The following is a 27,073-nucleotide window of genomic DNA, read 5'->3' as shown; positions in this document are numbered from 1 at the left end:
CTCCTGACAATCACCTATCTTATGAAACAGGGGGTTTTTTAAGTGTATTTTATTGAAATATAGTCGATTTCCAATGTTGTGTTAATTTCTGCTGTACAACAAAGTGATTCAGTTATACATATATACATTCTTTTCCATATTCTTTTCCATTATGGATAAAGAAGATGTGGTACAGATATATGCCATGGAATATTACTCAGCCATAAAAAAGAATGATATAATACCAAATGCAGCAACACAAAGGGACCTAGAGATTATCATACCAAGTGAAGTAAATCAGAGAAAGACAAATACCATATGATATCATTTATATGTGGAATCTAAAATATGACACAAATGAACTTATCTAAGAAACAGAAACAGACTCACAGACATAGAGAACAGACTTGCAGTAGGATTTATTATCCCTGTTTTCCAGATGAAGACCCTGAGTCTCCTCTCCTCCTCTCCATCCCTTGCCCTCACCTCCTTCCCCCTCTGTCCACTCCTCCTTTCCTGCATCAGTGTCATCCTCATTCGCTAAGTCTGAGGAGGTCCAGCATTGTGCACGTGCATTTCTGTCCTGCACAGACGGGGCTGCGGGTAGGCACTCTGTCTCAGCACGGGGCCCTGTACAGTGGAGGTTGTGCTTGGATGGACGCCTGGCCTAGGCAGCTCCTGAGGAGTCACAGGATGCTGCCAGATGCTCTTTTCCTGGGCAGATGTAGCCATGGAACAGAACACCACTGTGGTCAGGCAGCCTGGGGGAGAGGAGCCCCAGCCGCAGAGTCAAAGAGAGCAGGGCTGCCCCTGCTGGCTGTGCCACCTCGGGCTAACCGAGCAGCCTCTCTGTATCCATCAAATGGGGTAGTAGTAACTAGTACTAACTACTAGTAGTACTAACTTGTACTAGTGCTAACTACTACTAGTAATAACTGCTACTAGCAATACTAACTAGTACTAACAGCATAGGGTTGTTTCAAAGAGGAACTGGGATAATGAAGTATTTGGAGATGCACAGAGACCACAGATGACACCCAAAAGGATTTTAGATGATGCTCAGGTAAGACAGTAACTATCATTGATTCACAGTTAGTACGTTATGTCCTTGTAAATTCCCTTTTGACCCTCCTCATTACATCAAGAAAGTCTCCATTTGATGCTAGTGTGTCTTTAACACCTAACAAGTGTTTTCTTTTTGTTTTAACAAAGAGAGAGAAGACTTAAGGTGCTGAGTCTATTCTAGGCAGCGATACCGAGGTAGAATTTAAGAAATTTTTTTCTTTTTTTTTTTCGGTACGCGGGCCTCCCACTGCTGTGGCCTCTCCCACCACGGAGCACAGGCTCCGGATGCGCAGGCTCAGCGGCCATGGCTCACGGGCCCAGCCGCTCCGTGGCACGTGGGATCTTCCCGGACCGGGGCACGAACCCGCGTCCCCCGCATCGGCAGGCGGACCCTCAACCACTGCGCCACCAGGAAAGCCCGAGAAAAAGTTTTTGATGGAAGTAATGTATATGGTTATTGGCTTTCTATTTACACTGGTGATATAAATTTCACTTTGTAAGTAAATGGATTTAAGTTTCAATAAAAGCAGGTCCATTTAGGGGGCGGGAGCACTAAGTAGATAAGTTTCAATGACACTCATATATGGCCAAAGTTGTAAAGGGAGCCACAAGTGATGGAAGTTTGGAATCATTGAGAAAACCCACATCAAGGGGCTAGCACAGTGATTGCGACCACGGTTTTGGTGTCCACCCAAGAAGTGACATGGGTTCTGAGAAGCAGAACACGCTCCAGATCCAGACCCTCTCTCCCATTCCCTCCATCTCCAGGATGCAGATTGAAGAAGAAACCATAGTTTGTATAAACCTGTGTGAGGATGGAAGCCTGGACCAGCACTTGAGCTGGTGCCAGGGCACCGGGGCCACAAGCCTGGCCTCAGCTCTTCTGTGGGCCCTCCCAAGGCCCCAGTGTCCTCATCTAAAACAGGTAGGACAAACTAGATGGTCCTTCCCACTCTGAGGATCTGACAGTCCTTGCTTGTTTAGTCTGTCGTTTTTCTCTGTCAGGTTCAAAGCCACATTCTCTGATCTTCATCTAATGCAGCCCTGGGCTTCTCCTAAGGAACATCACTACAGAAGGATGTTCGATGCAAAAACTTTCTGGGGTCAGACAAGTTCACCTTTCTGAGTCTTAGTTCCTCCTCTGTAAAATGCTGTTCCTGATAGTACAAACATCCTAGGATCTATAGATTCACTAAGATTATGTAATGTCTCACAAAATGTGGGAAGTTACCTTGAGATATATGTGGATGGTATGTGGACAAAGCATTAAGTGATATTGACTCATAAAGCAAGTTTCCTCATTGCACCAAGGAGGAGTCTCGGTTTGGTACTAACATGGCTTGAACACTTCTCTGATACTTGCCTAATAACCCCTAACTAAAGCAGAGAGCAAAACCTCAGGCTCTTGGTAGGCAGCAGGGTCCAACTGGGATGCTAGAGGGATGCTAGAGGGATATGAAGAATTTATCCCCAGGTGAGCCTTGGGGACAGAACAAGAGCCACAAGGCCAGGGGCATTTGAGCTGAGCCCTGAAGAGGGAGGAAGATTCCTCCAGGTAGAGCAGGCTTGGGAAGATATACAGGTATGAAAAAGGGCAGTTCCCCCAGAATCAGAGTGTCTTAGCCTGGTTTGTACCATGGCTCCAGTGAGGCCCATGAACCCCTTTACAGAACAATGTCTTTTTTTGAATGTGATTCAACTCCTCTGGGTACCTTAAATAAGTAGAATCGTATAGTATTTGTCCTTTTGTGACAGGCTTATTTCACTTAATGTCTTCAAGGTTTGTTACAGATAATGTTTTTACAGGCATAAAATTTAAAAATAGGATTACAAAGAAAAAACATATTAAATGACAGCTATTCAAATAATTTTAAAAGATATAGGAATTCATGTGCTTCTATTAACCTTTAAATAGCAAGACATAGAGGTGGATCTAATAGCTATTAGAATTTCAAGATATCATGAGTCTAGTTTACGATATCCTAGAGCAACTATAAATGTGACATTAAATATCTTTGATTTCTGTTGATGACAGAAGCCACATGTCGTGCCAATATGGTGATGGTTTGTTACCTACATTCAAAATTGGAGGAAATGCTAACTTTCAGTTAGGAATTAGAAAAAAAAAGCGTATGGGTGTGTATGTGTGCGTGTGTGTGTAAATTTTTCCCATCTAAGTTCACAGACTCGCTGAATGCTGCGAGTGGATCCTTTAAGGGGCTTCTGCTCCATGGGACCCAAGTTAAGAAGCCCTCCACCCCAGAGAAGCGGCGTTTTTATCCTCCACCAGCTTATGTCCATCTTGGTTCAGAAGTGAGGCAAAGGCCAGATCCTTCCAGCCTCCACCTAGCCCCAGAACCAGGCCCAGTATCCACACCAGTGGCTCAGTTTCCAATGCACCGGGGTGCACAGTGGGGCTGATTTCTGGACACCAAACAACCTTCCCTAACCCCACTCCCACCCCAGGCATTGTGTTTGGGCTGCAGCCCATGAAGGGGAATGAGTACCAGAGAAGACAAGCCCGTTTTTGCTCCGAAAGCTCCTCCCTTTAGTCTTGTGGTTCATTTCTATTTGCTGTACCTACAGCATCCAATGAAGATGAGGGGATAACCTGAAACACGGGAGAGCCTCAGCATGTGGACTGGGGTTTTAACCGACAGAGGAGATGCGCTGCCCCCTTCATAGTAGTTGTTTAATTTTTCTCATCTGCAAACAGGCTTTGGATTGCCAACCTTTAATTAAGATGCAGTTTTCTTTTCAAAAGCAATGTGTTCTAATCAATACCATCTGAGCTGGGGCAGGGGGTGCTACAGAAATTATAACTGCAGCTGAAAAACCATGAGACTTCCAGCAGACTAACCACGAAGACCTTCTGGAAGGCAATAGTTTCCATGTGCTTCGGAGAGGAGGACACGCCTCGTGGACAATGTTCCCTGGCTTCAAAGCCAAGCCACCGTGCCGTGGGTTCTGCCTTCTTGTGTGGAGGGAGGACCGGAAGAGGCAGTGTCTTAGCTTACATGACCTCTGCCCTGGCATTTTGACTTCAGAATCAAGAAGGTACAAGGAGTGAGGTTAGAAGGATTTCCTACTGCCCTGAGACCTATCAGCTTCTGAGAAGGGAGCTCCTGGAAAAGAAAATATTTCTGCACTGAAATGTCTTGGCATCCCTGTGACTGTTCCCTCACCCCCCAGTTAGATTTGCCAGATAAAATACAAGATGTCCAGTTAAATTTGCATTTCAGATAAATAATGAATAATTTTTTAGTATAACTCTGTACCGTGCAATATGCTAAAATATGCAAAAACATTAGGGCTGTTTCTCTGAAATTCGGATTTCACTGAGTGTCCTGTATTTTTATTTGCTAAATCTGGCAGCTCTACACTGACTCAGACTGGATTCTGGAACAGCTCCTTGGGATCTTGGGAAAGAAGCACTGGGCCACCCTGGGACTTACTGAGGTCAGCTTACAGGCATCTCTGCAGTCAGCACGATGGTTAAGAACGTGAACTTTGGGGTCTTAAAGACTTAAAGTGGCTTCCAACTCAGGCCTGTCACTGCCTAGTGGGTTGCCCTTGAGAAGGTTACTTGCGCTCCCAGAGCTTCATCTCTGTCCTCTGCAGAATCTGGAGACTGAAAATCAGGGCTGATGTTCAACCATATCCAGATATGGTTAGTGGTCCAGCTTGTCCTGGTTGTTTAAAACTGAAAGCCCTTCCCAGGTCAGTTGTTAAATAGCCTCCCAAGCCCCCCTCCATCTTACCAGCCACCCTGGCTGTCCCTACCTCCTCCAAAGCCGCACCTCTTCTCATCTTGCAATGAACAGCTGACACAGACAAGGGCTTTGCTCCGTGTCCTTTCTGTTTGGCCCCTATTGTAGTGTATTGATAGTTTAATAGATCGACTATCACTCCCATTAGGAAAACCCAGCTCAAAAGGTTGTTGTAGGATTAAATGAAATGATGTAGAAGAACTGTGGGATACAGGACCTGGCCCATGGGTGACAGACACACATGAATGAATAAATGAATGAATGAATCCGTATACTACTTATAAGTGAGACCCTTGATTTTCATTGTACATAGAAAAGTTATTCTCTCTCTCTCTCTCTGTATATATATATATGTAATTTATATATATGTGTAATTTATATGTATAATATACACACATATATATGTGTATGTGTGTGTGCCAGAATCACTAATTATACCTGCTTTGAGAAATCTTAAAGATCATTCTAGTTCCAATTCAACTCCTTCCACTTTACACAGAGGAAAACTGAGATCTGGTTTAATTTACTGACTTATCAAAACAAGCCTATCTCTATGCATTGGAGAATAATTGTTTTGAGGAATCATTGGAATGATTTTTTTGTTCAAAAATATCTCTTTCATCCAACGGTCACAAAGCCTAAAATTTCCCCATTAGCATTTTCGTCATCTTTTAAAATTGAACTAAGGCTTATCATGGTATTTCTCAAAGTCCACTCTCTTGAAGCTGGAAATGACCCAGGGTCAACCTGAGAGACTTAAGTGCTGGGCTTGGGGGGAGGAGGGTGGTAGAAAGGAGATTCTAAATGAAGCTGAAAGCGGACCTAGGACTTGCCAAAGACACATGTGGCCAACTTTAAAACTTTGTGACAGCCTGGCTATGCATTGAATTGTCCCACTATGACAGTTGTACATTTGTGCTATTGCATAATACAGAAGGACAAAATGCATAAATACTAACTGATCATTTCATTCAAAAGAACTCCGACAAGAAAGCCAGACCCCTTGATGTAGTCTTATGCTAAACAAAGCTAACAGTCTTTCTTATCTTGTTGGTCAAGGGTTTTTCAACTCGGGGGATGGAAATGTTTTTCACAGATCTACAAAGCATGGATGGTAAAACAAAGCCTCAAAACATCCAGGGGCAAAATGTGGCTGGGACTGTATCTGTTCATATACACAAATTGGTTCCACCACTTGGGTTAATGCTAACTGTTGGAGTTCAACATCCCTTGCGTTTGAATGTGGCTTTCTCTGCTGTCAGTTAAATTCAGCCCACCTACATGCTATTTTGGGGATGGACGGCTGCTGGTACAGACTAGATTGTTTTCTCCAAAATATAATAAACACAACCTCCAATAATCTGATTGGCTTAGTTTGGAAGATCAGAGTCTTAGGAAAATGAAGAAGGAAACTTCTGGAAAAACAGCGTTTCAAATTCCGAACTTTTCTTCCAATATCAGTATTGGTGATTTATTCATTACCAGTAGATGATCACTAAAACATCGGTGGGGGAGGGGGGAGGTGGTAGAAAGGAGATTCTAAACGAGGGATTTTTCCCATCAGAGTCTAATTACTTTCATTGTCCTTTCTCTGAATTCTGTTGTATTCCATTCTACCCATTGGCTGCCTGTTTTAATTAATTTTGCCCTGTATTCAAAGGTTTTGCTTTTGTGCCTCTCTGATTTAAATTCCTTTTTGCAAATAAATAAATAAATAAATAAATATCAAAGCTAATGAGGCTCTGAAGCTTTGAGATGTAAATATCATATGCAGATGCTTTTTTGGGGTCCCAGCTCAGCGGAAGACCAAAAATAACACTTGGAAGTTTGATTAAGAAATCTCAGCCCCCCCCCACTTCCCTGTCTCCCTCCAGACACTCTTTCTGCTGGCAAATCTCAGTTATTTGACAAAAAAATCGTGCCCCACACATGCAAAAGCCCAGAAGCAAGTTTCAGAAGCAAGTTTCTTTCAAGAACTGCTCAGCCGGGTACAAGATTGTGCTGAGCTATTTGAGATGCATCTCCCACTGACAAATTCATGTCCATCCAGAGAGGTTTCCTACGTACACACTCACACACTCGTATAAGCTCACACACCTACACACACGGGTGCTCTCCGGACATATGTGCCACTTATGCTCACACATATAACACACACACCAACTCATACATTCTGTATACGCACACCCTCACACATACACCAAACACACGCACACACACACACAAAATCATGAACGCTCTCACACAAACTCACCCACATTCCTACACACAGACACCCGCACACATATTCTCATGCACACTCATAAACAGCGCACACATTTTCACACACAAACTTGATTTCATACACGCACTCACACACATGTTCATTCACACATAAACACACACACATTCTCACACCCAACACATGTATCATGCTTCGGCCAGCCCAGGTTTCCCATCTCAAATCTATGCCGCCTAGATTTGACCCATATCTCCAACATCCTCTCCAAAGACATCTTTTCAGGGCATCTCAGGAACCCCCCCCCTCCTTTCGGGTGTACATAGGGCCTCCCGGGGCACGGTTATTAAACTGTATCTGAAGAGCTCTTACACTGTGCAATCTGCTTTTGCCCAGGATATGTGTATCCTTTACCGAGAAAGTCTGATTCATTTCCCAGAAATGTTCATCTCTCTATTAATCTTTCAGGATATGGTTAGTGTTGTGATATTTTCAGATATTGTGTTCGGGTGGCTGGGGGGAGGGGAGGGCGGATTTCACGTGGCTGTCCCCTGGCAGTTTCTGAGATTACTCAGTGCTCTAAGCAGCTCAGAATTGTGTGACAGCATTTCCATGCAAGGGACTTACAATCATGTTTCATTAATTCGACGTGAATGAAGCCTCATTTCTGGCCTTGAGGAGCTTAAGATTTATGTGAAATTAATAACAGAACAGATGTCTTCACAATTTGGTTCCTCTGGAAAAAAAAAAAAAAAAAAGGAACCTGATTACTTTGAAAACTTCAATGCTGGAAAATGCAGACCCAGGGAGTTTTTACTCCAGGGTAAAGAGTTACGCCTTGATATGGTCCACATCTCAGAACTAAGTGGAATTTAAATGTCAGATTTATATTAAATAGTCATTCCCCATTATGACATATATAAACAACAGCTTATTACTTTCATTAATAAGATGTGTTGGGCATTTAAACTAAAGCTTCCGAGATAAAGCTGACACCTCATAAGCAGGAGACACTGGGGAGGTATGGGGGAATATGCAAGCAGCCTGGTTTTGAGCTTGGTTTCTGATAATTTAATCATCGATTCCTCCTAGGAAAACAAAATGAGTCTGTGCTCACACAAAACTCACCACTTTCCAAAGGAGTCATCTCCCGTGGACGTTTGTGCCGAGGGGCCAATGCTCCCCATTTCACAGGACATTTTAAAGAGACGCCTCTTTATTTTATTTTTTCCTCTTGCCTGAAATCCCTTTTTTTTTTTTTTTTTTTTAATCTATGCTTCTATCTCACTAGGCGCCTCTCCAGCTGAATTTTAACATTCCTCCAGGCTCAAGTGTGGCTACACAACAGCAGGGGCTCGGTTTTTACTTCTCAAAGTCCAAAGAGGGAAAGTGTCATGGAAAGATCACCCGTGGCCATGCTCTGGAGGTGGGGGCGAAAGAACAAAGACCCGCAGGCACGGATGGTTGGACGGATGGACAGACCAGAGCTCCCCTCCCTCTAGCTAAGCAAGTTAAAGAGGTCGCAGGGGGAGAAGGATATTAAATGGCAAAGTGCAGAGTTAAGGTCCCTACTACAACTACGATGACCCTTTCCTCTATTCCCAGCCTACTGTGTCTCCTTTAAGCCACCACGTCCTCCATCTCTTCCAGGGAGAAAACAAGAGCATTGAACCAAACAACTGGAAAGCTCATCACGTTCACATCCTCCATTTACTCTAATTTTGAGCTTTCCTGACACTGACTCTCTTCCTCTCCCTCCTTTCAAACCTGAACCAGGTCAAGGGGTCCCCTGCTCCAGTCACTTCTCCAGACTGACCCATAGATGATGGTCAAGGGAAGCTCTCAGGTCCAGCCCCGGCGCTTCCTAAGGGCGTGGCCTTGGGCAAGACACAGAGTATGTTGGACCCTCTGTCTCTTCACCTGAAAGTGGACAGAATAAGGCTCGCCCAGGGCTGTTGTGACAGTGATATGAACTGATGCTGGAGAGCGGAAGAGACTGTCCAGCTCTGCTCTTAGGATTCCACAGCTTCACAGGGATGACAAACAGTGGGTCTGAGGGAGACAGAGGTACCCAGGAATGACATTAGGAAACTGCGGGCTGCCACAGTCCCTACCACCACCCCACATCCACACCTTGAAAGAGGATTGTCTGAATCTTCTCTATCGTTGGCTTATCTTGGCCTATGGGTGCACAGCAGTGGGGACCAAGCCAGAATGCAGAGGGCAGGCCCTTTCCAAGGGGGCAGGGGCCTCTCAGAGTTCAACAGTTGTCACCCCAGGGGTGCATGACGGCACTGTGGGGAAAGGCTGGCCCTCCTTCCACCACTTTTTTTTTTTTTTTTGGCCATACTGCACTGTTTGCAGGATCTTAGTTCCCCAACCAGGGATCGAACCTGGGCCTTCGGCAGTGAAAGTGTGGAGTCCTAACCACTGGACTGCCAGGAATTCCTTCTTGCCACCTCTTCAAGGAAGCTGGAACTATTGAGTTTTACGCGAAAGTCTTCCTGGGTTTTTTTCCAATGCTTTTTTATTGTGGTAAAAGTCACATAATATAAACATATTATTTTAACCATATTTAACTGTGCAGTTCAGTGGCACTAATACATTCATATCGTTGTGCAACTCTCACCATTGTCCATCTCCCAAATTTTTCACCTTCCTAAACTGAAACTCTGTCATACAGAGTAAAGTAAGTCAGAAAGAGAAAAACAAATATCGTATATTGACGCATATATGTGGAATTTAGAAAAATGGTACAGATGAACCTATTTGCAAAGCAGAAATAGAGACACAGACGTAGAGAACAAACGTATGGACACCAAGGGGGAGGGGCAGATGGATTGCGAGATTGGGATTGACGTATGTACACTACTATGTATGAAGTAGATGGCTGGTGAGGGCCTACTGTATAGCACAGGGGGGAAGAAAAAGGTACAATCTGTTTGCAGGACGTAGATTAAGTTAACCTTAAAAATACTTCCTGGTTTTGAGTAGAAGACTACAAACCTTTATCTGAAACTGTTGGGGCCAGATGTATTTCAGTATTCAGAAATTTTCAGATTTAAAAAGATTACATGGGCTTCCCTGGTGGCGCAGTGGTTGAGAGTCCGCCTGCCGATGCAGGGGACTCGGGTTCGTGCCCCGGTTCGGGAAGATCCCACATGCCGCGGAGCGGCTGGGCCCGTGAGTCATGGCCGCTGAGCCTGCGCGTCCGGAGCCTGTGCTCCGCGACGGGAGAGGCCACAGCAGTGAGAGGCCCGCGTACCGCAAAAAAAAAAAAAAAAAAAAAAAAAAAAGTCAATGAAATACAAAAGTGCACTGGGGACTTTTTCGGGAATCATTCCATTTTCACTTTTGGATGGTAGGCTGTTCCTTCCCGCAAGCCTGCCTGCTTGTCCACTCAGAGCAAACACTCGACCCACCCTTTTTCTCTGCCATGGGGGAGCCCTTGTCCAGACCCTTTACCATCCCCTCGGGAGACTGGAGGGAGGTGGGCTGCAGATACCTGCTTGAGCCTTCCCTGTATCTTGAGTTGCCCGAGTTAGAAGGCAGGGGTTAACATCACCTGGGTACGTAGCCCAGAACTGCAGAATGAGGGGCGGGGTGGAAGAGCAGGGGGAAGGAAAGTGAGGAAACACAGCCTCAGAGTGACTGGGGCAGCATCGGTGAACCAAGGGAAACAGGAGCGACACAGGGATGTTTTTAACTCAGAAGATGAAAATGCAGATACCTATGGGGCTAGACGAGGGACATAACTGAGGATGTGGGGAAGATGCAGGGTAGTAGGGAGTGGTGGGGATTGTGGTGCTCTCAAAATCAGTCTCCCCTTGAAAGGGGCAGCAGCTACTCAGCTTCAAGATTGTTTATATGTGGGATGCAAGCTGCGTGTCACCACATCTTCTGATTTTTTTTCAAGAAAATCCAGAAATCTGTATTTTTTTAAGTGAAATCTCCTGGTTTTGTAGTGGCTACTTATTATTTAAATATTTAACATTTTTAAATATTTAAAGCCCTTGTGTGGGTCACCTCTATGACCAAAATAAAGCATTTGTGTGGATGAACTTTGGCCTTCAGTCCTAGGAGGAAACTATTAGGCCTCAGTTTTGTCCCTTCTTTAATTTCAGTATCCATCCATCCATCCATCCATCCGTCTGTCCATCCATCCATTTATCCATCCAACCATTTATTCACATATCTATTCATCTATCCATCCATCCGTGCATCCATCCAGTGAATATTCAGTAATGCTCCCAGGTATAAGGGAATGTGATAGAAATAAGTCTACCCCCAACTCCAATCTTATCTCCAGCCCCATTCTGGTCTTATCTTGACTTGACAGAGGGAGGCAGCCAGATATAGTTTTTAAATAATAGTGTGTGTGTGTGTGTGTGTGTATGTGTGTGTGTGCGTGCGCGCACGCGTGTGTTTTAAGCACAGACCAAGGATCAAAAGTCAGCATGTGGGATCTTAGTTCCCCAACCAGGGATCGGACCCATGCCCCCTGCATTGGAAGCAGGGAGTCTTAACCACTGGACCACAAGGGAAGTCCCCAAAGTCACGTTCTTGAGGCCTATCCTGGCTCCTAAGCTGCATGTGACCTTGATCTCATGCCTTCCCTTCTTTAGGCTTCTTCTTTGATACTTGAAGCTGTCATCTGTGACCATTTCTGGTCTGTTTCTTTCTTTCTTTCTTTTTTTAATAAATTTTATTTTATTTATTTATTTATTTATTTTGGTTGCGCTGGTTCTTTTGTTACTGTGCGCGGGCTTTCTCTAGTTGTGGCGAGCGGGGGCTACTCTTCATTGTGGTGCACCGGCTTCTCACTGTTGTAGCTTCTCTTGCTGCAGAGTACAGTCTCCAGGTGCTCAGGCTTCAGTAGTTGTGGCACACGGGCTTAGTTGCTCCACGGCATGTGGAATCCTCCCCAACCAGGGCTCAAACCCGCGTCCCCGGCACTAGCAGGCAGATTCTTAACCACTGTACCACCAGGGAAGTCCTCTGGTCTGGTCCTTAACCTCATTTCAGGCCCAAGGCCAATGCTAACCTTTGTGCTGACGTCACCTCAGTCTTAATAGGCTCACCTATTAAGCTGGTCTTAATAGGCTCACCTATTAAGCTGGTCTTAATAGGCTCACCTGCCTGAGTCTGCCACAACTTCCTCCCTGTGCCCCACCTGGGCCATAACCACAAGCAATGTCTCCATAAATGCCTCCCCAGAAGGAGGGAAGAGACACCTGAGACAGGGCCTGAAGATACGGGCTGATCTAAGGCTCCATGGGACTGCAAGGCACTCTGGGTGGGCTCTTCTCCCAGGGAGCCCTTCCTCTCAAAAGGTACCCAGGTTCATGCTAAATATTTGACTCTCGTTCAAGTAGCATCTCTCAGGAAAAATTGTTACCTTGGCAGTGATCTCCTGGACCTCAGGCAGAGGTATCAACCTGGGAGGACATTTCCGCTGATGGGGAAAACTGTCCTGTCATTCTTGAAATCCCAACTCTGAGGCAGTGTTTACTTCTCTGGAGGCACGAGGAGGGAACACACACTTCCACAAGTGCATCCAGACTTGGTCTTTGGCTGAAGAATGAAACATTAAGTCATTTATGTCAAGAGTTGCAAAACTGCAACATAGCTTCTAGGCTATTCTTTATTAAAAGCTCAAGATGGTACCTGTAGACCACAAATGCTGTGTCTGTTTCTCTGAGTTCAAGGTTCCCATTTCCTTTCTCTGCTTATCTTTTCCTGTGTGGTTATCCTTCCTTTTATGGGTCTGTATGTTTCTGTCACGTATTCACTGATTTGGGGCCATTTCGGGTCTGTTTTCTGGGGCTTTTATTCAACTGCCTTTCAAAATTTATGGGTCTCCAGCAGATCATTTGGCCATAATTTAACATTTGGGTTTTCTCAACGCTTTCAAACGTTCTTCTTCTATGGGGTTAGCAGCCCTAAAAGGTGGCAGGGATGAGAAGACATGCTTGGGTTTGTTCTGCCTTTGTTTAAGCCTGTTGCTGAGAAATAGTGTATACTTCGTTCACCATCTTATCTTTCCAGGTTTTGATTGATAGCAGAGTATGTTTTTTATATAAGAAGTAACCAAATTTATTCAACAGATTAGACATTCATTTTACCATTATGACATCAGACAAACAGATAATCCACACACACACAAAAAGCTTTGGATTTCTTAAAAGTGAATTTAATTATAAGTAGTCATGTGTGCTGGAGAATTATAATTATGAAAAGTCATGTTCTGTAAGTCTGAAATGACAGATTATATTTCAAAGGCTTACTGCAGAGGAATTAAAGGACCCAATTTATTAGTTGTAAATGTACGATTATTGCAGATTTGCTTTTAAGAAAACCCCACACGCACACACACGATCACAGTATATTGTAGCTGGATTTACTACGTCTAATCCTTTCGACAAGAATCATATTTGGCACCAAAAGCTGCCACTTGGTTAATTTGTTTGTGAGACAGAGACAGGCAACTAATCTTCGTCTTCTGATCCCTGAATGGCAATAATTTCAAGGACTTTTCGGGCATGTTTTACTTCCCTCATTCCCATCCTTGCAAAGTGATTAAGAAGTTGATGTGGATCAAAGAACAGAAATATTGTCGTCAGGGAAGAAATGGAGACAGTCTCGTGGAGGTGGAGACAGTCTCGTGGAGGTGCAGGGGCTTCAGAGAACCTGGAACTGGGCTACATTTGTTTCTGCAACAAACATTTTTGAGGGCATTTACTATGTTCCAGGCACCGTACTAAGTACATTCTGTGTGTTTTCTCAATAAAAACTCTCAGAACAACCCCCTGAGGTCGCAAAATTGTAAGCATGTCTTACAGATGGGGAAACTGAGGCTTGGAGAGATCACCAAGCAACCTGCCCACAGATGTGGGCAGGTTGTGCATGAAAAATGAATATTCCCTCAGGAGCCTGGGGCACTGCCCACACGTGCACTTTGGAAACCCCCAGCCATTTTCCAGGCCTTCCTGAAATCCCTCCTAGCTGCCTGCCTGCAATTCCGCCCTTAAGTCTCTCCTGGATTCCGTGACAAGGAGCCTCCACCAGGTGAAGGAGGGGTCAGGGACCTCCCCATCAACCCCTCAGTGCGGATCACCGAAGGGGGAGGCCAAGGACCGGTTGAGTTTGATGAGAGTGGAGATGGGACATGGGCATGGAGCTGGAGACTGACTTGGGCATCACAGTTGGGACTCCAGCCTGCGGGTCTCTGGGCTACAGCTGGGAGGGCAGCGGACAAAAGCCGAGCTGTGGGTTTTCCTCTTTGAAGGGTTTCGCTGACCCGAGGGTGAAGGATGGGGTGGAACTCACAGGAAAGGGGATTGACTGTATTCTTAGAAAAACGATAGCCAGAGCTTACCGCTGGGGCAGAAGGATTGGGGTCACCAGCTGGCTGTTTGATACAGGGATTGGCTCCTGCTGCTTTGGAATTCAAGGGCAGGAGGCGCTCTGGGGCCACGGCTCAACCTCGGGCTCTCTGGCCCCCTCCTGAGCGCCCTCCCTGGATCCTATAATATGCAGGATGTTCTGATTGCCCATTTCTCCTTCCTTCTCACTTGACTTTGCTTTCACTGGAATGTGGCAGGGGATAAAGTCTTAGAGGCATTTATCTAAGCCATGGAGGGACCATTTGTGGGTGGGGGGGGGGGCACAGGAAACAGATAAATCATCTCAAGCTCAAAGCCATTGGCTTTCTGCTCTCTGCCTGAGGGCAGCTGCTTGCTAATCATAGAGAGGGGTAGGGACCTGGCTTGGGTGGGGAAGGGAGAAATTCTGGATGAGGGTTGGTAGAAGAAAGGTCATCCCTGCAGGTAAGAAGCCACCTGCACGTAATCAAGAGATCTCAGAAGGGCAGTGTCAGAGGAACCCACAGGATCCCATAGTCATCAGGACACAGGCCAACTCCTTAGCTTGGCCAAACAGCAGGATCTGTCCCCAGCTTCCTCTCCCTTTGTTCCTACACTGCTTCATTCGGGTTATTTGGGTGCAAGCAACAGAAATTGATGCTGGCTAACTTAAAACAAGTGGGCATTTATTGGAATAATAATAGCCGTGGTGGCAAAAGCTAGACAACCAGGGCAGGCACCAAGATGGGAACACCAGGTCCGAGGGACCCCACCGTTGGCATGCCTGGGCTCCCAGTGTTCTGTTTATATTTATGTCATTCAAGATTCCCTGAGTGTCCCATTGGCTGAGCCCAGATCACAATCCCACCCCTGCTTGTAACAGAGGAAGTATACCCAGAGGAAGGAGCCTGGCCCAAGAAGGCACCAAGGACCCGTGTGACCTCTGAAAAGGGAAGGCAGGTACCCCAGTCTGTTTTCCCAGCAAGAGAGAAGTTCCCCCGCAACACTGTCCTCAGTGGAAGGAGAGAAGTATCCCCAAAAAGGGGATGGGCAGATGTTTGCAGACCAAACCCATGAATGTCTCATGTGTCCTTCACTCTGCTCCCACCACAGGGCCTTTGCACCTGCCATCTTCTCTGCCTTGAACATCCTGCCCCTGGTTCTGCACATGTCTGGTTCCTTTTCATCCTTCAGGACTCAGATCTCACATCAGCTTCTCTGAAAGGCCCTTCCTGACCACCCATTCTCAAGTTTTCCCCATCAGATCATCTTGATCCTGTTACCGGGTCCAAGCTCGCTCTGCTCACCACACGACAGGCAATAAATCGGGAGACAAGGTGTTTAGACAAGGAATAATGACTTTATTTGGAAAGCTGGCAGACCGAGTCCTATTGTCTCCCAAAAATCATCTTATCAGGGGTCTGGATGCCAGTTTCTCTTATAGAACAGAGAGGGGGAGGAGGGGAGGAAGTAAAGTAAAATGGCCATTAATCTTGCAAGATATCTCCTCTCTTGGCCCACATCAGGGAGGGGATGTATTAATTTCTTCTTTTCTGCAGCCATTCACAGGTGGGCAGGGATTCCTGTGGCAGGCCATCATGTATGTTTACAGCTATAGACAGCATCCTTTCAGTGATTATAATAACAAAAGCAACGAAAAGCAAAGGTTAAAGTAAAAGAAACAGAGCCAACGTGGAGTCAGATTTTGCTCTTCCCTGTTACAATCCCATCTTCACAGGTCTTCCAACCATCGAACATTACCTTGTTTATTAGTTTATTAATTTGTCTGCTTTGTATTGTCTGTCCCGCCCCACCCCCCGCCACCAGAATGTAAGCACCATGAGAGCAATGACTGTAGTTAATCACTGCTGTATATCCAGTGCCCAGTGCAAGGCTTTAATAAACATTTACCAGGGAAACAAACAAATAAGGACAAAGAGACCCAGACAGAGAAGGTTGCTTGGCCAAGGATGATCAGAGAGAAGATGTTGATGTCCTCAAAAATGCAGAAGCCAAACCTTACCTGCTCTGGGGCACTGGATGGCCCCTGGCTAAAAGCATGGGCCCAGAACAGATTGCCTGGGGCAGTGCTCACTAACTGTACCTCAGTTTCCTCTGTGCAAAGGGATATCTCTCTGTGTAAAGGGATAATCAGAATAATATATTCTCAGGGGCGTGTTTGTAGGATCAGATGAACTAATACATAGAAGGTGCTTAGGGCAGAGCCTGACATTATCGTAATGCAAGTTCTTCCTATTCTAGACCTTCTGTGTCCTTATCCCTGACAGATCAGTGTCCCATCCCACCCTCATGCCAACCAGGATGAAGAAGAGGCAAGCAAGATAGTTATAGTAATAATCCAACAGACAAACACACTGCAGCATCATAAGACCAGCGGCCGGGAGATCCTGCCACAGTGATCTAGCTCACCTTGGCCGAGCCCTTCATTTATTTGCAAATAGCAGGTAACAGATGCCAGGTCTCCTGATGGCAAACATGCTTCCTTCCTGCCCTAGAGCTGGGAGGGGAGATGTCTTCTGGCTCGCTGTGTGGTCATGGGTGAGTGACTGCCACTTTGTGGACCTCGGTTTCCTCCCCTTTAAATGAGAAAATGAGAATCTCATATATGAAGTAGGTTGATGATTTTATTACTGAACAGGCGGGGAGCAGGTACAAATACATTGGTAGAAGTCCCTTTACGGTCCTGCTTCTCAAACGTAAATTTCCTTGAGTTCAGAACCACGTCCCCCAAATCTGGCTCATTAGTTCTTAAGTGGAGTCCTGGAGTGTTTATCGAACCTCCTCGGGTGATTTCTGAGGTTGAAGCTGATTGAGTGTGGTTGCTCAGTAATGCCACTAGATAGAGCCACAAGCCTAAATAACGGTCTAACCCAGCGGGCTCCGAGCCCTGAGGCTGCTTCACCAACAGTGGCCACCAGATGGCGCAGCCCGTCTGCAGAAGGAGCCGCTCCTCCACGGTGCGGGGTTGGGTGCAGGATAGCCTGGCCTCACTATACCAGTGGTTTGAGAGGTACAAACTTCCCTGCTGAGGTGGGTTATAGCCCCAAGATGGAGATCTGGGGTCAGGGGAGACCTAGTTCTATTTCAGAGTTATGAACATCCAACCCCGCCTGTTCCATCAGAACCCCGTCTGCCCGTCTTGGCACTTGCCCCAGGATAAGGGCCTTGCATTCAGTAGGTGCTCAACAAAGACTTTTGATCACTTGAGCCGATACCCTCCCCACCCCACCTACACACACACACACACACACAGAGGCCTGCTTGATGAGCCCTGTGGGGAGCACAGTCATTACAGTGATCAATTATTAAGTGCCTACTGCACGCATGCCAGACTTTTATTTTAATGTTCTTTTTGTATATACTTTTTTTTTTTTTTTTTGGCTGTGCAGCATGCAGGATCTTAGTTCCCTGATCAGGGATCGAACCCTTGCCCCCTGCGGTGGAAAGACAGAGTCCGAACCACTGGACCGCCAGGGAATTCCCCAGACTCTGTGTTAAGTATTTCATAAACACTAACATATTCTATACCCAGCCCTGAGAGATGATTATAATGGCTACTGGACAAAAAAGAGAGAGCTCCTCCATGAGGTGAAGGCATCTGGAGTCACAGGGTCAGTAAGTCATAGTCAGCACTTGACTGTAGTTACAGAACAAGGGCTCTGAAGCAGGGGCTCCCTGGGGGTGAGTTTTGAGCTGGTTTTACAAGTAGGGTAGAGTCATGGAGGGAGGACATTTGGAGAATACCCCTGAGCAAGGGTGAAACCGGTGAGCTGAGGGCAGCAGAGGGCAGGGGGAGGTTTGGCTGCAGGGGTGCTAGAAGGAGGTGGAAGACAGTGGGATTCGGGTGTTGGGCTGACAGGACCCAGCAGGTGGGGGAGTAGCAGCTGCTATGGGCGAAAGACTCACTAGACTCAGGTTCCAGCGTTATATGCTGTGTGTCCTTGGTCAAGCTACTTGCCTTCACTGGGCTCATTTTCCCCTCATATTCGTAGCCTAGTCACAAGTGCATTGGGAGGACTGAGTACAGTGACCTGTGTGAAGGTGCCTGCCTCACTCAGTCCTTGGAACAAATTGAGCCCCTGGGGGTGGCTCATTTTCTTTCCCTTGTGTGGCCTGGGCAAATCTTCCTGTGTGCCTCCGTTTCCCCCATCTCTCCAGGGTGTCCATGTAGTGTGGTGGTTGGGTGCAAAGACCCTGGTGTCAGAGAGCCCCGAGGGGTATCCTGGTGCTGATGCTGCATGCAATGACCTTAGCAAAGTCCTCCTCTCTCTGCCTCATTTCTTCCACTGTAAATCAGAGATGCTAACCATGTGACCTGTGTCAAAAGAGCACCGTGGGAATTCAACGCCCATAAAAGACCTGGCCCAGTGCCTGACGTGCAGTCAGCACTCAGGTTCCCTTCCAGTGGTGACTTGCATTAAACTGAAAGGTGTAATCAGACCTTCTCAAGGATCCGTGCAGATCTGACATGCTCGTTAGTCTTTTCTTTAGTTGACAGCCTCTTAATTCCTTTTCTCTTTCTTCCCCCCTACTATACCTGCCTGTCATCTGGGGTACCCTGAGTGCTCGGGCAAGCCCCATAACCGCAGACTATGCTCCGATTTGGGCCTCCCCTTCCCCGGACCGCCCGTGGCCTCCCACCCCACAGAAAGGCAGCCTGCAAAGGCTGTGATGACAAATATGTGGACACCACTGCACCCACAGCAGGGTATCACTCAGGACTCCTCTCTGCAGCCTCTCTGAATGGGGTGGGGGGAGGCAGGGGAAGCCTGTTTGAACATGTCCAAGTACAAGTACAGGGAGCTCACTGCCTGGTTTCCATCCACCTACCTGTAACCCACGCTTCTCAGGGCCATTCAAGCAGCGGTGGGAATGTAGACCCTTCCTCGCAGATGCCCTGGAGCCCACGGGGCAGATCTGCACTCTGCCATCTCTTTCACCGCGTGGCGCCTGCACAGGAAGACCGACCCGCAGGAGCTGAGGAAGGGGGTTCTCTGCCTGGCTTGGCGATGTGCAGACAGACAGCCAAGTCGATATCATCACAGTCTCATCCACTGAACACGCTTACCCCGGGGCTGCATCCTGCCAGCAGAAGCACCTCAGTGGTGAGCCTTCCCAGGTATCACGGGGATTCCCCTGCACAATTTCAGGTACAAATAACGGAAATGCTACCCCAAATCAGATGAAGTCTAAAAGGGTTCCTCAGACTAAGAAATCCAAGGTGAGATGATTTCAGGTAAAGCTGGATCCAGGGTCTAAAGTAGTGCCCCCCAGTCTGTGTCTTCTTCTTCTGCCCCCACTGTGAGACCGGATTTACCCTCCAGATAGAAGCTGGCAAGTGGCTCCTGTGCCCCAAGGGCTGGATACTCCAACTGGCCAGGCCTGGGCCACGTGGGAGGAAGGTATGGTTTCCCAAATGAGAACCCAGTGTGCTGTGCACAAGAAAGGAGAATGGGGGCCAAGCAGGCACAAACAAGGGCTGCGCCAATACTACATTCTGTCCTGACGATCATGGCCAGAAGCCACGCATCTAGACAAGAGCAAAGGCAGGGGGAGTGGGCAGGGGCAGAGCCCCGGGGGAGGCAGTGACCCGGAGACTCAGAGACCCCGTGTGGGCGTGGTGGCGAGGGAATGGAGGGCCGATGGGCAAGGTGGGGATGACAAGGACGGAAGTCGATGGCCCACTTGTCTTTCTCAGCCTAGTCAAGATCGTTTTGCTGTCTGCAGGTCTTTGTGTCCACTCAACTAGTCTAGGTTAGGCCAAACAGGGTTTCACCTGTCCTCTGTCTCCCCGAGGTCCCTTAGGGAAGCCGTTGTCTCAGCCTAACTTATGGACCCTTTAAGGCCTCATTCCTTCTCTTCACTGTTGGGAAGTCTACCTGACATCTACCCTGAGTTTCTCCTGCTGTCGGTTACAAGTTAACAACTCTGCCCTGCGGCTCTCCAAAACCTAAAGCAATCTGTTCTCACCTGACCTCCACGACTTAGGATGGCCACCTGTGTCTTTATAACACAAGAGAAGCCCCAGAGTTTTGAGTCATCCAAAATGACTCCAGGTCAGAGCCCCGGGTGCTCATTCTGGCCTTTCTTTCTACTTGGGGACCACCACACCATTCCCACCTCTGCTCACTGGGCCTGCCCTTCCATCTCCCCACATCTAGGGCTGATTCATTAACGTACTCAACCATTTATTTGACAAGTATTAATTCAATACCTTCTATATGCAAACCCTGTTCCAGGTACTAGGGCCACAGTACAGGAGTCAATAATCAAACAAGAAATTAAAGTTAACAAGATTGTTTCAAGACAGCTGTAGCTGCTTGGAAGGAAAAAACACAGGGGGTGGATCCTGTCTGTGGCTGGTCAGTCAAGGAAGGCTTCCCTGGGGAGGCAGCATCTGAGCTGAGACCTAACAGATGAGAAGACTTGCAGGCCAAGAGGACAGGCAGGTCAGTTGGGCCCTCCAGGAAGTACATTCTGGGATGGGGTCAGGAGTTCAAGGAGTTTTGGAGGATAAAACCAGAGAAAGAAAAAGAGTGGGAAGCAGGATGAGGCAGAGAGTCTCAGCCTCCAAGACAGCTCCTCCAAAAAGATCAAGCGGCCCCAGAGGGGAGCTCTGGAGCCCTGGTACCCCATGTGCTCAGTCATCATCTGGGGCTTTGGCCGAACGAGCACGGTGTAAGCTCAAAAGCTCGGGCTGATTCCTACAGCTGTAGGCAGTCAGCTCACTGCACTCTTTGCCACTGAACAGCATGTTCTTCCTTGAAAGAAAATCTATGGCTGTCACAAGAGGGTTGCCATCTTTCAGGAACAGAGAGAAAGCCAGCTTAGCTGCAGATAAAAAGTGCAGGAGGGAGGAGATGGCGGGCGTGCTGGTCAATTTCCATTTGCTCCTCCAGGTGGCGCTCCACCTCCCTCCCCCTTGGACTGCTGGGGCCCGCTCCTCCCGCGCTGGGGAGCCCCGCAAAGGAGGGAGGGAAGGAAGAGAACAAAGGAGGGTGTTTATTCCTGGATCCCTGGGCAGGAGGTCTCTTGGGCTGTCGTTTCGTTAAAGGCACCTGCTCTCCCATAACTGTGCCCTCCGGTCAACCTTCTGGGCCAGATGATCACAGTCCTGCTTCTGGCCCATTAGTCCCCCCCACCTTCCACCCGCACACTTTGTATTTAATCCCTTCCTCACTAAGCACTCCTGGAATTAGCCTCCTGCAAGAGTGCCTTCTGCTCCCTCCTGGGCTCCTGACTGTATGGAGAGGACATGGCTTGGAATCTATAGGCCTGGGCCTAGGGTTGGGGTCCCAGCAGGAAACCAAAAGGTACCTGGAGTTCCCTGGCCCCAGAGAAGGTCCTGCTATGCTCCTCTAGGATGGAGTGTGTTGGCACACTCCTGTGCCCCCAGGACTGCTTCTCAGATGTCCCTGGGACCAGAGACAGAGACAAAATGAGGGAGGGCTGTGACCTCAGGCAGAGGATCTGACTGGTGCTGATTTCTCAGCTAAGTCTTTCACTGTATCAGTCAGGAATCTCAGGTTGCAAGCAACAGAAACTCAACTCAAACAGACTTAAGCAAAAAACAAAGAAACCACATACAAAGTTAGGAGGAGAGGCTATATAGACTCACAAACTAAAAAGCTCAGGATACATTGGCTGCAGGCAGGGCTGGATCCAGGAGTTCAGCCGATGCCAGCAGGAGCTCAGCGTCACCATTTCTGTTCTCTTTGGTGTAGTTTCAATCTTAGGAAGCCTCTGTCCTTAAGGGCTCCTCCACCATTGCATCATACCATTTATAGCTGAAAGTGTAGGCTACATCCCAAATACCTCCAGTGAACGTCCCAGAATTACTTTTCATGGGCTCCAATGGACTCATAAGCCTCCTTCTGGACCAGCATCTAGCCAGTGACATTGGATCTGCTTTTTAGCCAGGCCTGGGTCACATGGACCCACGATCCAGGAGGTAGGTCACATCCACTGAACCTCATAGACCAAGAATTGCTTAGAGGAGGTTTCCTCAAAGGAAAATTAAGGGGCTGCTACCAAAAGGAGGAGGACAGGATCTTGGGAAGCTATAAGCAACAGATGGCCACTACCTCCCCCAGGGCTCAGTCTTCTCTTGTTTGGTATCTCCCATCCTTGTTTTCCCTCTTCATCAATACAAATTTTATCTTGATGTTGCTGTACCCCAGCACCTGGAACAGTGTTCATTAAAGTTTTCCTGAATGAATGAATGAATAAATGAATGCATGGCAGAAACCGATGCCATATCCTGGTGTCACTTCATTGAAGCCTGTATTAATTTCTTAGGGCTGCTGTAACCAAGTAGCACAAACTGGGTGGTTTAAAACGTCAGAAATTTATTCTATCATAATTCTGAAGGCTAGAAGTCCAAAATCAAGGTGTTGTCAGACCCATGCTCTCTCCAAAGGCTCTAGAGAAAAATGCTTCCTCATCTCTCCCAACTTCTGGGGCTCCTGTCAGTCCTTGGGATTCCTTGTCTTGCAGCTGTGTCACTTCAAACTCTGCCTCCATGGTCACATGCGTGTCTCTGTGTGCAAATTTCTTCTCTTATAAGGACACCAGTCATTGGATTAGGGCCCACCCTAATCCAGTATGACCTCATCTTAACTTGGTGATATCTGCAAAGACTCTATTTCCAAATGAGGGCACATTTACAGGTACTGGCGGTTAGGAATAGAACATACCTTTCGGGGGGGCCCACAATTTTTACCTGTATTAGTATGGGCTGAAAGATGCTGCAATACCAACTGTATCCCCAGATGTCAGTGGTTTATAGTATTATGTCAAAGTTTCTTTTTCCACTTACCAAGTCTACAGGGGGACTGGTTGCTTTCATTTTGTGGTTCTGCCACATCACCATGGGGCTCCCGGGGTTACCATGGCTCCCAGGGTGACCATGGCAGGTTGCCAAGGCAGAGAGAGCTAAAGGGATACACAGGGGTCCTGGAGTGCATCGCATGCACTCGCCAACAAGTTCATTTACACTAGATGCTGCCTATGATCTCCTGGTCCCCTGGGCATTAGTCACTACTGGGCGCTGCCACTGCTCTGCTGGGTACAATGGACACCTGCTTCTGCAGCTGTCACCATCTCTAAATGGACACCGAGCACCTACACTGGGCACCAATGCCCTTGGAATGCCAAAACTACACAGACTGTGAAGAGGCACAGGCACAGCTGCCCTGTGCCAGAAGTGCCCAATGTCTTACAAAGGTTTTCGGGAAAATGTTAAACCTCAAATGGGACAAGTGATGTAAATGAGCAAAACTGAGCTGAGTCACATGCAAGGCAATAGAGAATGGTGGGGACTGTGGCAAACCAAAGTACATGCCTCAGCTAATTGTTGCCATGTGGACATCAGCACCCAGTATTGCCAGATTTGGGGGGATTTCTGAAAGGAAACCAGAAAGTCAGATTTTTAGATGAAGTGTCCCAAGTTTCAAAGTGCTGTTCAGGCGGGATTCAGCCCACAGGCCACGAGTTTGTAAGCCCTGCTTCAGTGAGACAACTTTTTCCATTTTCACTCCTAGCTCTCTGCTCTCCAACTTGGCTCTCTGGTTATCCAGAGGATGTGGACCTGAGCCAAATGGGGCCTAGCCAGGAGGCAACCCCCTCTCCCACTGACCTCAGACTCACCCTCCCCCAAATAGCCAAGGCTTCTCCCTGGGTCAGGATGCTGGGCTGGGCTCCTCCTGTGGAGCGAAGTCCTTCCCAAGGGGTGCCTTTCAGGTTGACTCCTGGCCAGCCAGCAGCACATGCCTGCCAGGCAAGCCTGTACTCCTCTGAAACCCACTGACACCCAAGCTGCAGAAGCTTTTCTGGTTCTTACGATACAGACCAGATTCATCACCCTGACTTCCAAGGCCCTCGCAGGCAGCTTGTTGCTGACCCTTTCAGCCCATGACTCTTCTCCTCAAATTGGTCCCTGCCGACCCCCAGTCCCATCTCCTCACCCTCCCCCCTCCCCCCCAGTTTTCAGAGAGAGGGAACGTCCTTCTCCAGTGCCTCTTGCTGTCCTTCATCTCTGGACCTTTGTAAATGTTGCTCCTTAGACTGTGCCTTCCACATCCCTCCCCCCACCCCAATACTCTCAAGTCTTGTAGCTCTTCAGGTGTCAGCCCAGAAGTCCCTTCTTCTAGGGAGCCTTCCCTGACCACCTATACTAGTTTAGGGACTGAGGTCAGGTGTTCCCACACCTGCTGGAGTTCCCCATCACAGCTTAGCACCTAATGAATTCTCCTTCCTGAGGGAGGAAGGGGACATTCCCCAGGGACAGAGACCAGGACTGCTGGGTTTCCAAGTGTTTATCTAGCACCTAGCATTATGCCTGAGGCCAAGTAAATGCTTAAATAGTCATAGAAGGAAGAAGAGGGGAAGGAGAAGGAAGGAAGGAAGGAAGGAAGGAAGGAAGGAAGGAAGGAAGGAAGGAAGGAAGGAAGGAAGGAGGGAGGGGAGTGGGAGGGAGGAGGGAGATGAGGAAGGAGGGGCCTTCACTTTGTTTCCATCTCTGTATCTCTTCCCATTTCTGCCTATCTCTCTCATCTCTCTGTCTCCATCTCTAATCATTTAAAATCTCCTTCTCTGACGATCTACAGGTGCAGCTGATCATCTGTTCCTGACCCTTCCTCCCCATCTCTGACCTACACCCCTGGGAGTGCAGGCCGTCCGGCCCCCCGCCGTGTGTCCCTCCAAGAACCGCTGCTTTCCAGCCTCAGGACTTCAAGTGTCTAGAGTGGTCGCGCCAGATGTTTCCCAGCAGAGGTTCCATAGGTTTTGCGCCCGGATTGGGGAGTAAAGGTTGGAAGGTCGCCGCACTGATGGTTCTCGAAGAGGCCCAAAGCTCTGGCTGAGGGGAAAAGAGGCGGAGAAAGGAAAAGAAAGGAGAAAAGAGGAGGAGGGCGAGAGGGAGAGTGGGGCGGAGAGGGGCGGAGAGGGGCGGGCCTGAGCGCTCCCCCTCCACCCGGCGACGCACTGCCAGCGCCCTCCCAGCCCAGCCGGCCACATCTGGCGGCTGCCCTCCCTTGTTTCCGCTGCATCCAGACTTCCTCCGGCGGTGGCTGGAGCTACGCATCTGGGGCTTTAAACATACAAAGGCTTTGCCAGGACCGGCGAGAGCTGGCGGCGGCGGCGAGGGCTGGGGGCCGGACCATGCGCCGCTGAGCCGGGCAAAGCCGAGGAGACCGAGTCGAACAGCCCCTGGGGGCGCAGCGCTGCGCGGGGGAGCAGGCGCCAGCCAGGCGGCGACGCGGCCACACGCACCGAGCCAGCAACCCCCCGGGCGACGCGCGGGGCCCGGGAGCGCAATGACCGAGGCGCGAGTGGCTCGGGGCCCGCTGGCCGGACCCCTGCGGGCGCTCTGCGTCCTGGGCTGCCTGTTGGGCCGCGCCACCGCCGCGCCGTCGCCCATCATCAAGTTTCCTGGAGATGTCGCCCCCAAAACGGACAAAGAGTTGGCTGTGGTGAGTTCCGAAGCGAGCTTCATCCAACCGAGTTTAGACAAACTTCGGAGGTAGAGGAAGGGCCACCCCTCCCCCATCGCCACGGAGGGCACACAGCGTGGGGGAGGGGCTTCAGCAAACAGCCTGGGGTGGTCTGGTTCGCAGGAGGAGGGGGTGAGGAGTTGTGGTAAGAGAAGCCCAATTTGGCAACTTTCGGGACACAGCGGGGGGCGCGGGGGGTGCTTTGGCAAACCGCTGGAATGGGCCCCCTTTGCAAATAGTAAGGACATTGACTAGTATCCGGGATTTGGCAAAGGGGGGCGGCTTTGTATGCATCTCTTGGACACATCTGGGGGGTTGGCTAACGAGGCCGTTGGCCAGCGTCCTGATAGGCCTTTGGCAAAAAGCCTAAAGGGGTCTCTTGCAAACGGTGGAGGATCCTTTAAACCCCTGTGGGACTTAAGAGAAGAGGGGCCTTTGGCACACAATTTGGATAAGTTTTTGCACGCGTGAGGGTGGGAGCTCTGGGCAAAGCGGAACTTTGGCAAACGTCTGGGAACCTTTGGCACACATCTGGAGAGGGGCCTTGGACAAACCGCTCCCCGGGACCTTTTGGCAAGTATTGGGGGCAGGAGGGAAGAGGACAGCGCTTTTTCCAGTGGCTCAATGAGCAAGTTGGTCAAGGAGGGTCAAGGGTTGGACCTCAGAAAGTTTCCTCGAACTTCTCCAGAGGGGTCGGAGGACAGAAGGAGAGAATTGGCCGGCAGGGCGGAGGGAGGGGCGGCACGAGGGCCCTGGCGCGTGGGGCGGGGGCGGATTGAGGCCGGCTGGGGTCGGAGAGCGGCCAGGGAGCCCTCCCTCCTGGCGGGGCTCCGAGCTGCGGCTCAGATGTTGTTTTGCGAGCGCGCGCGGCCGCGGGCGCGCGCGCCTGGCCAGAGGGGCATCCAGGCCACCACATTGCACAAGCAGAGATGCGGGCAGCTGAAGGACACTCCCCCTCACCCTGTAAGCGCCTCGGGCTGGGGACCCCTCAAGATGTTCTTTCCAGCGCACAAGACATCTGCCACGTGTTGCTTCAGCCACCTTAGAAAGCCCCTATTCGCCTTCAGCGTGGTCCCCAAACTGCCCAGGACAGGATCTTCGTGCCCCCTGGTCACCTGGGGGGCCCCTTCTCTGGATGTGACACCACCCCTGCCCCCTTTCCAG

General features: G+C 48.7%; 1 protein-coding gene across 1 annotated transcript in view; it reads left to right on the top strand.

Annotated features, from left to right (window-relative positions):
* IRX6 (iroquois homeobox 6) overlaps positions 1-25,942 on the top strand; it is a gene marked incomplete at both ends in the record, with an annotated part of 124,623 nt that extends 98,681 nt beyond the window's left edge. Inside the window, one exon of the mRNA XM_082862989.1 lies at positions 25,470-25,942. Coding sequence (XP_082719115.1) covers positions 25,470-25,942 — 473 coding nt within the window. The remainder of the gene's footprint in view (positions 1-25,469) is intronic.
* Between the last annotated feature and the right edge of the window lie 1,131 nt (positions 25,943-27,073).

Source organism: Leucopleurus acutus, assembly GCF_964270905.1.
Source record: "Leucopleurus acutus genome assembly, chromosome: 20".
In the NCBI taxonomy this organism is placed as follows: Eukaryota; Metazoa; Chordata; class Mammalia; order Artiodactyla; family Delphinidae; genus Leucopleurus; species Leucopleurus acutus.
This window is presented reverse-complemented; position numbering and strand designations above follow the sequence as displayed.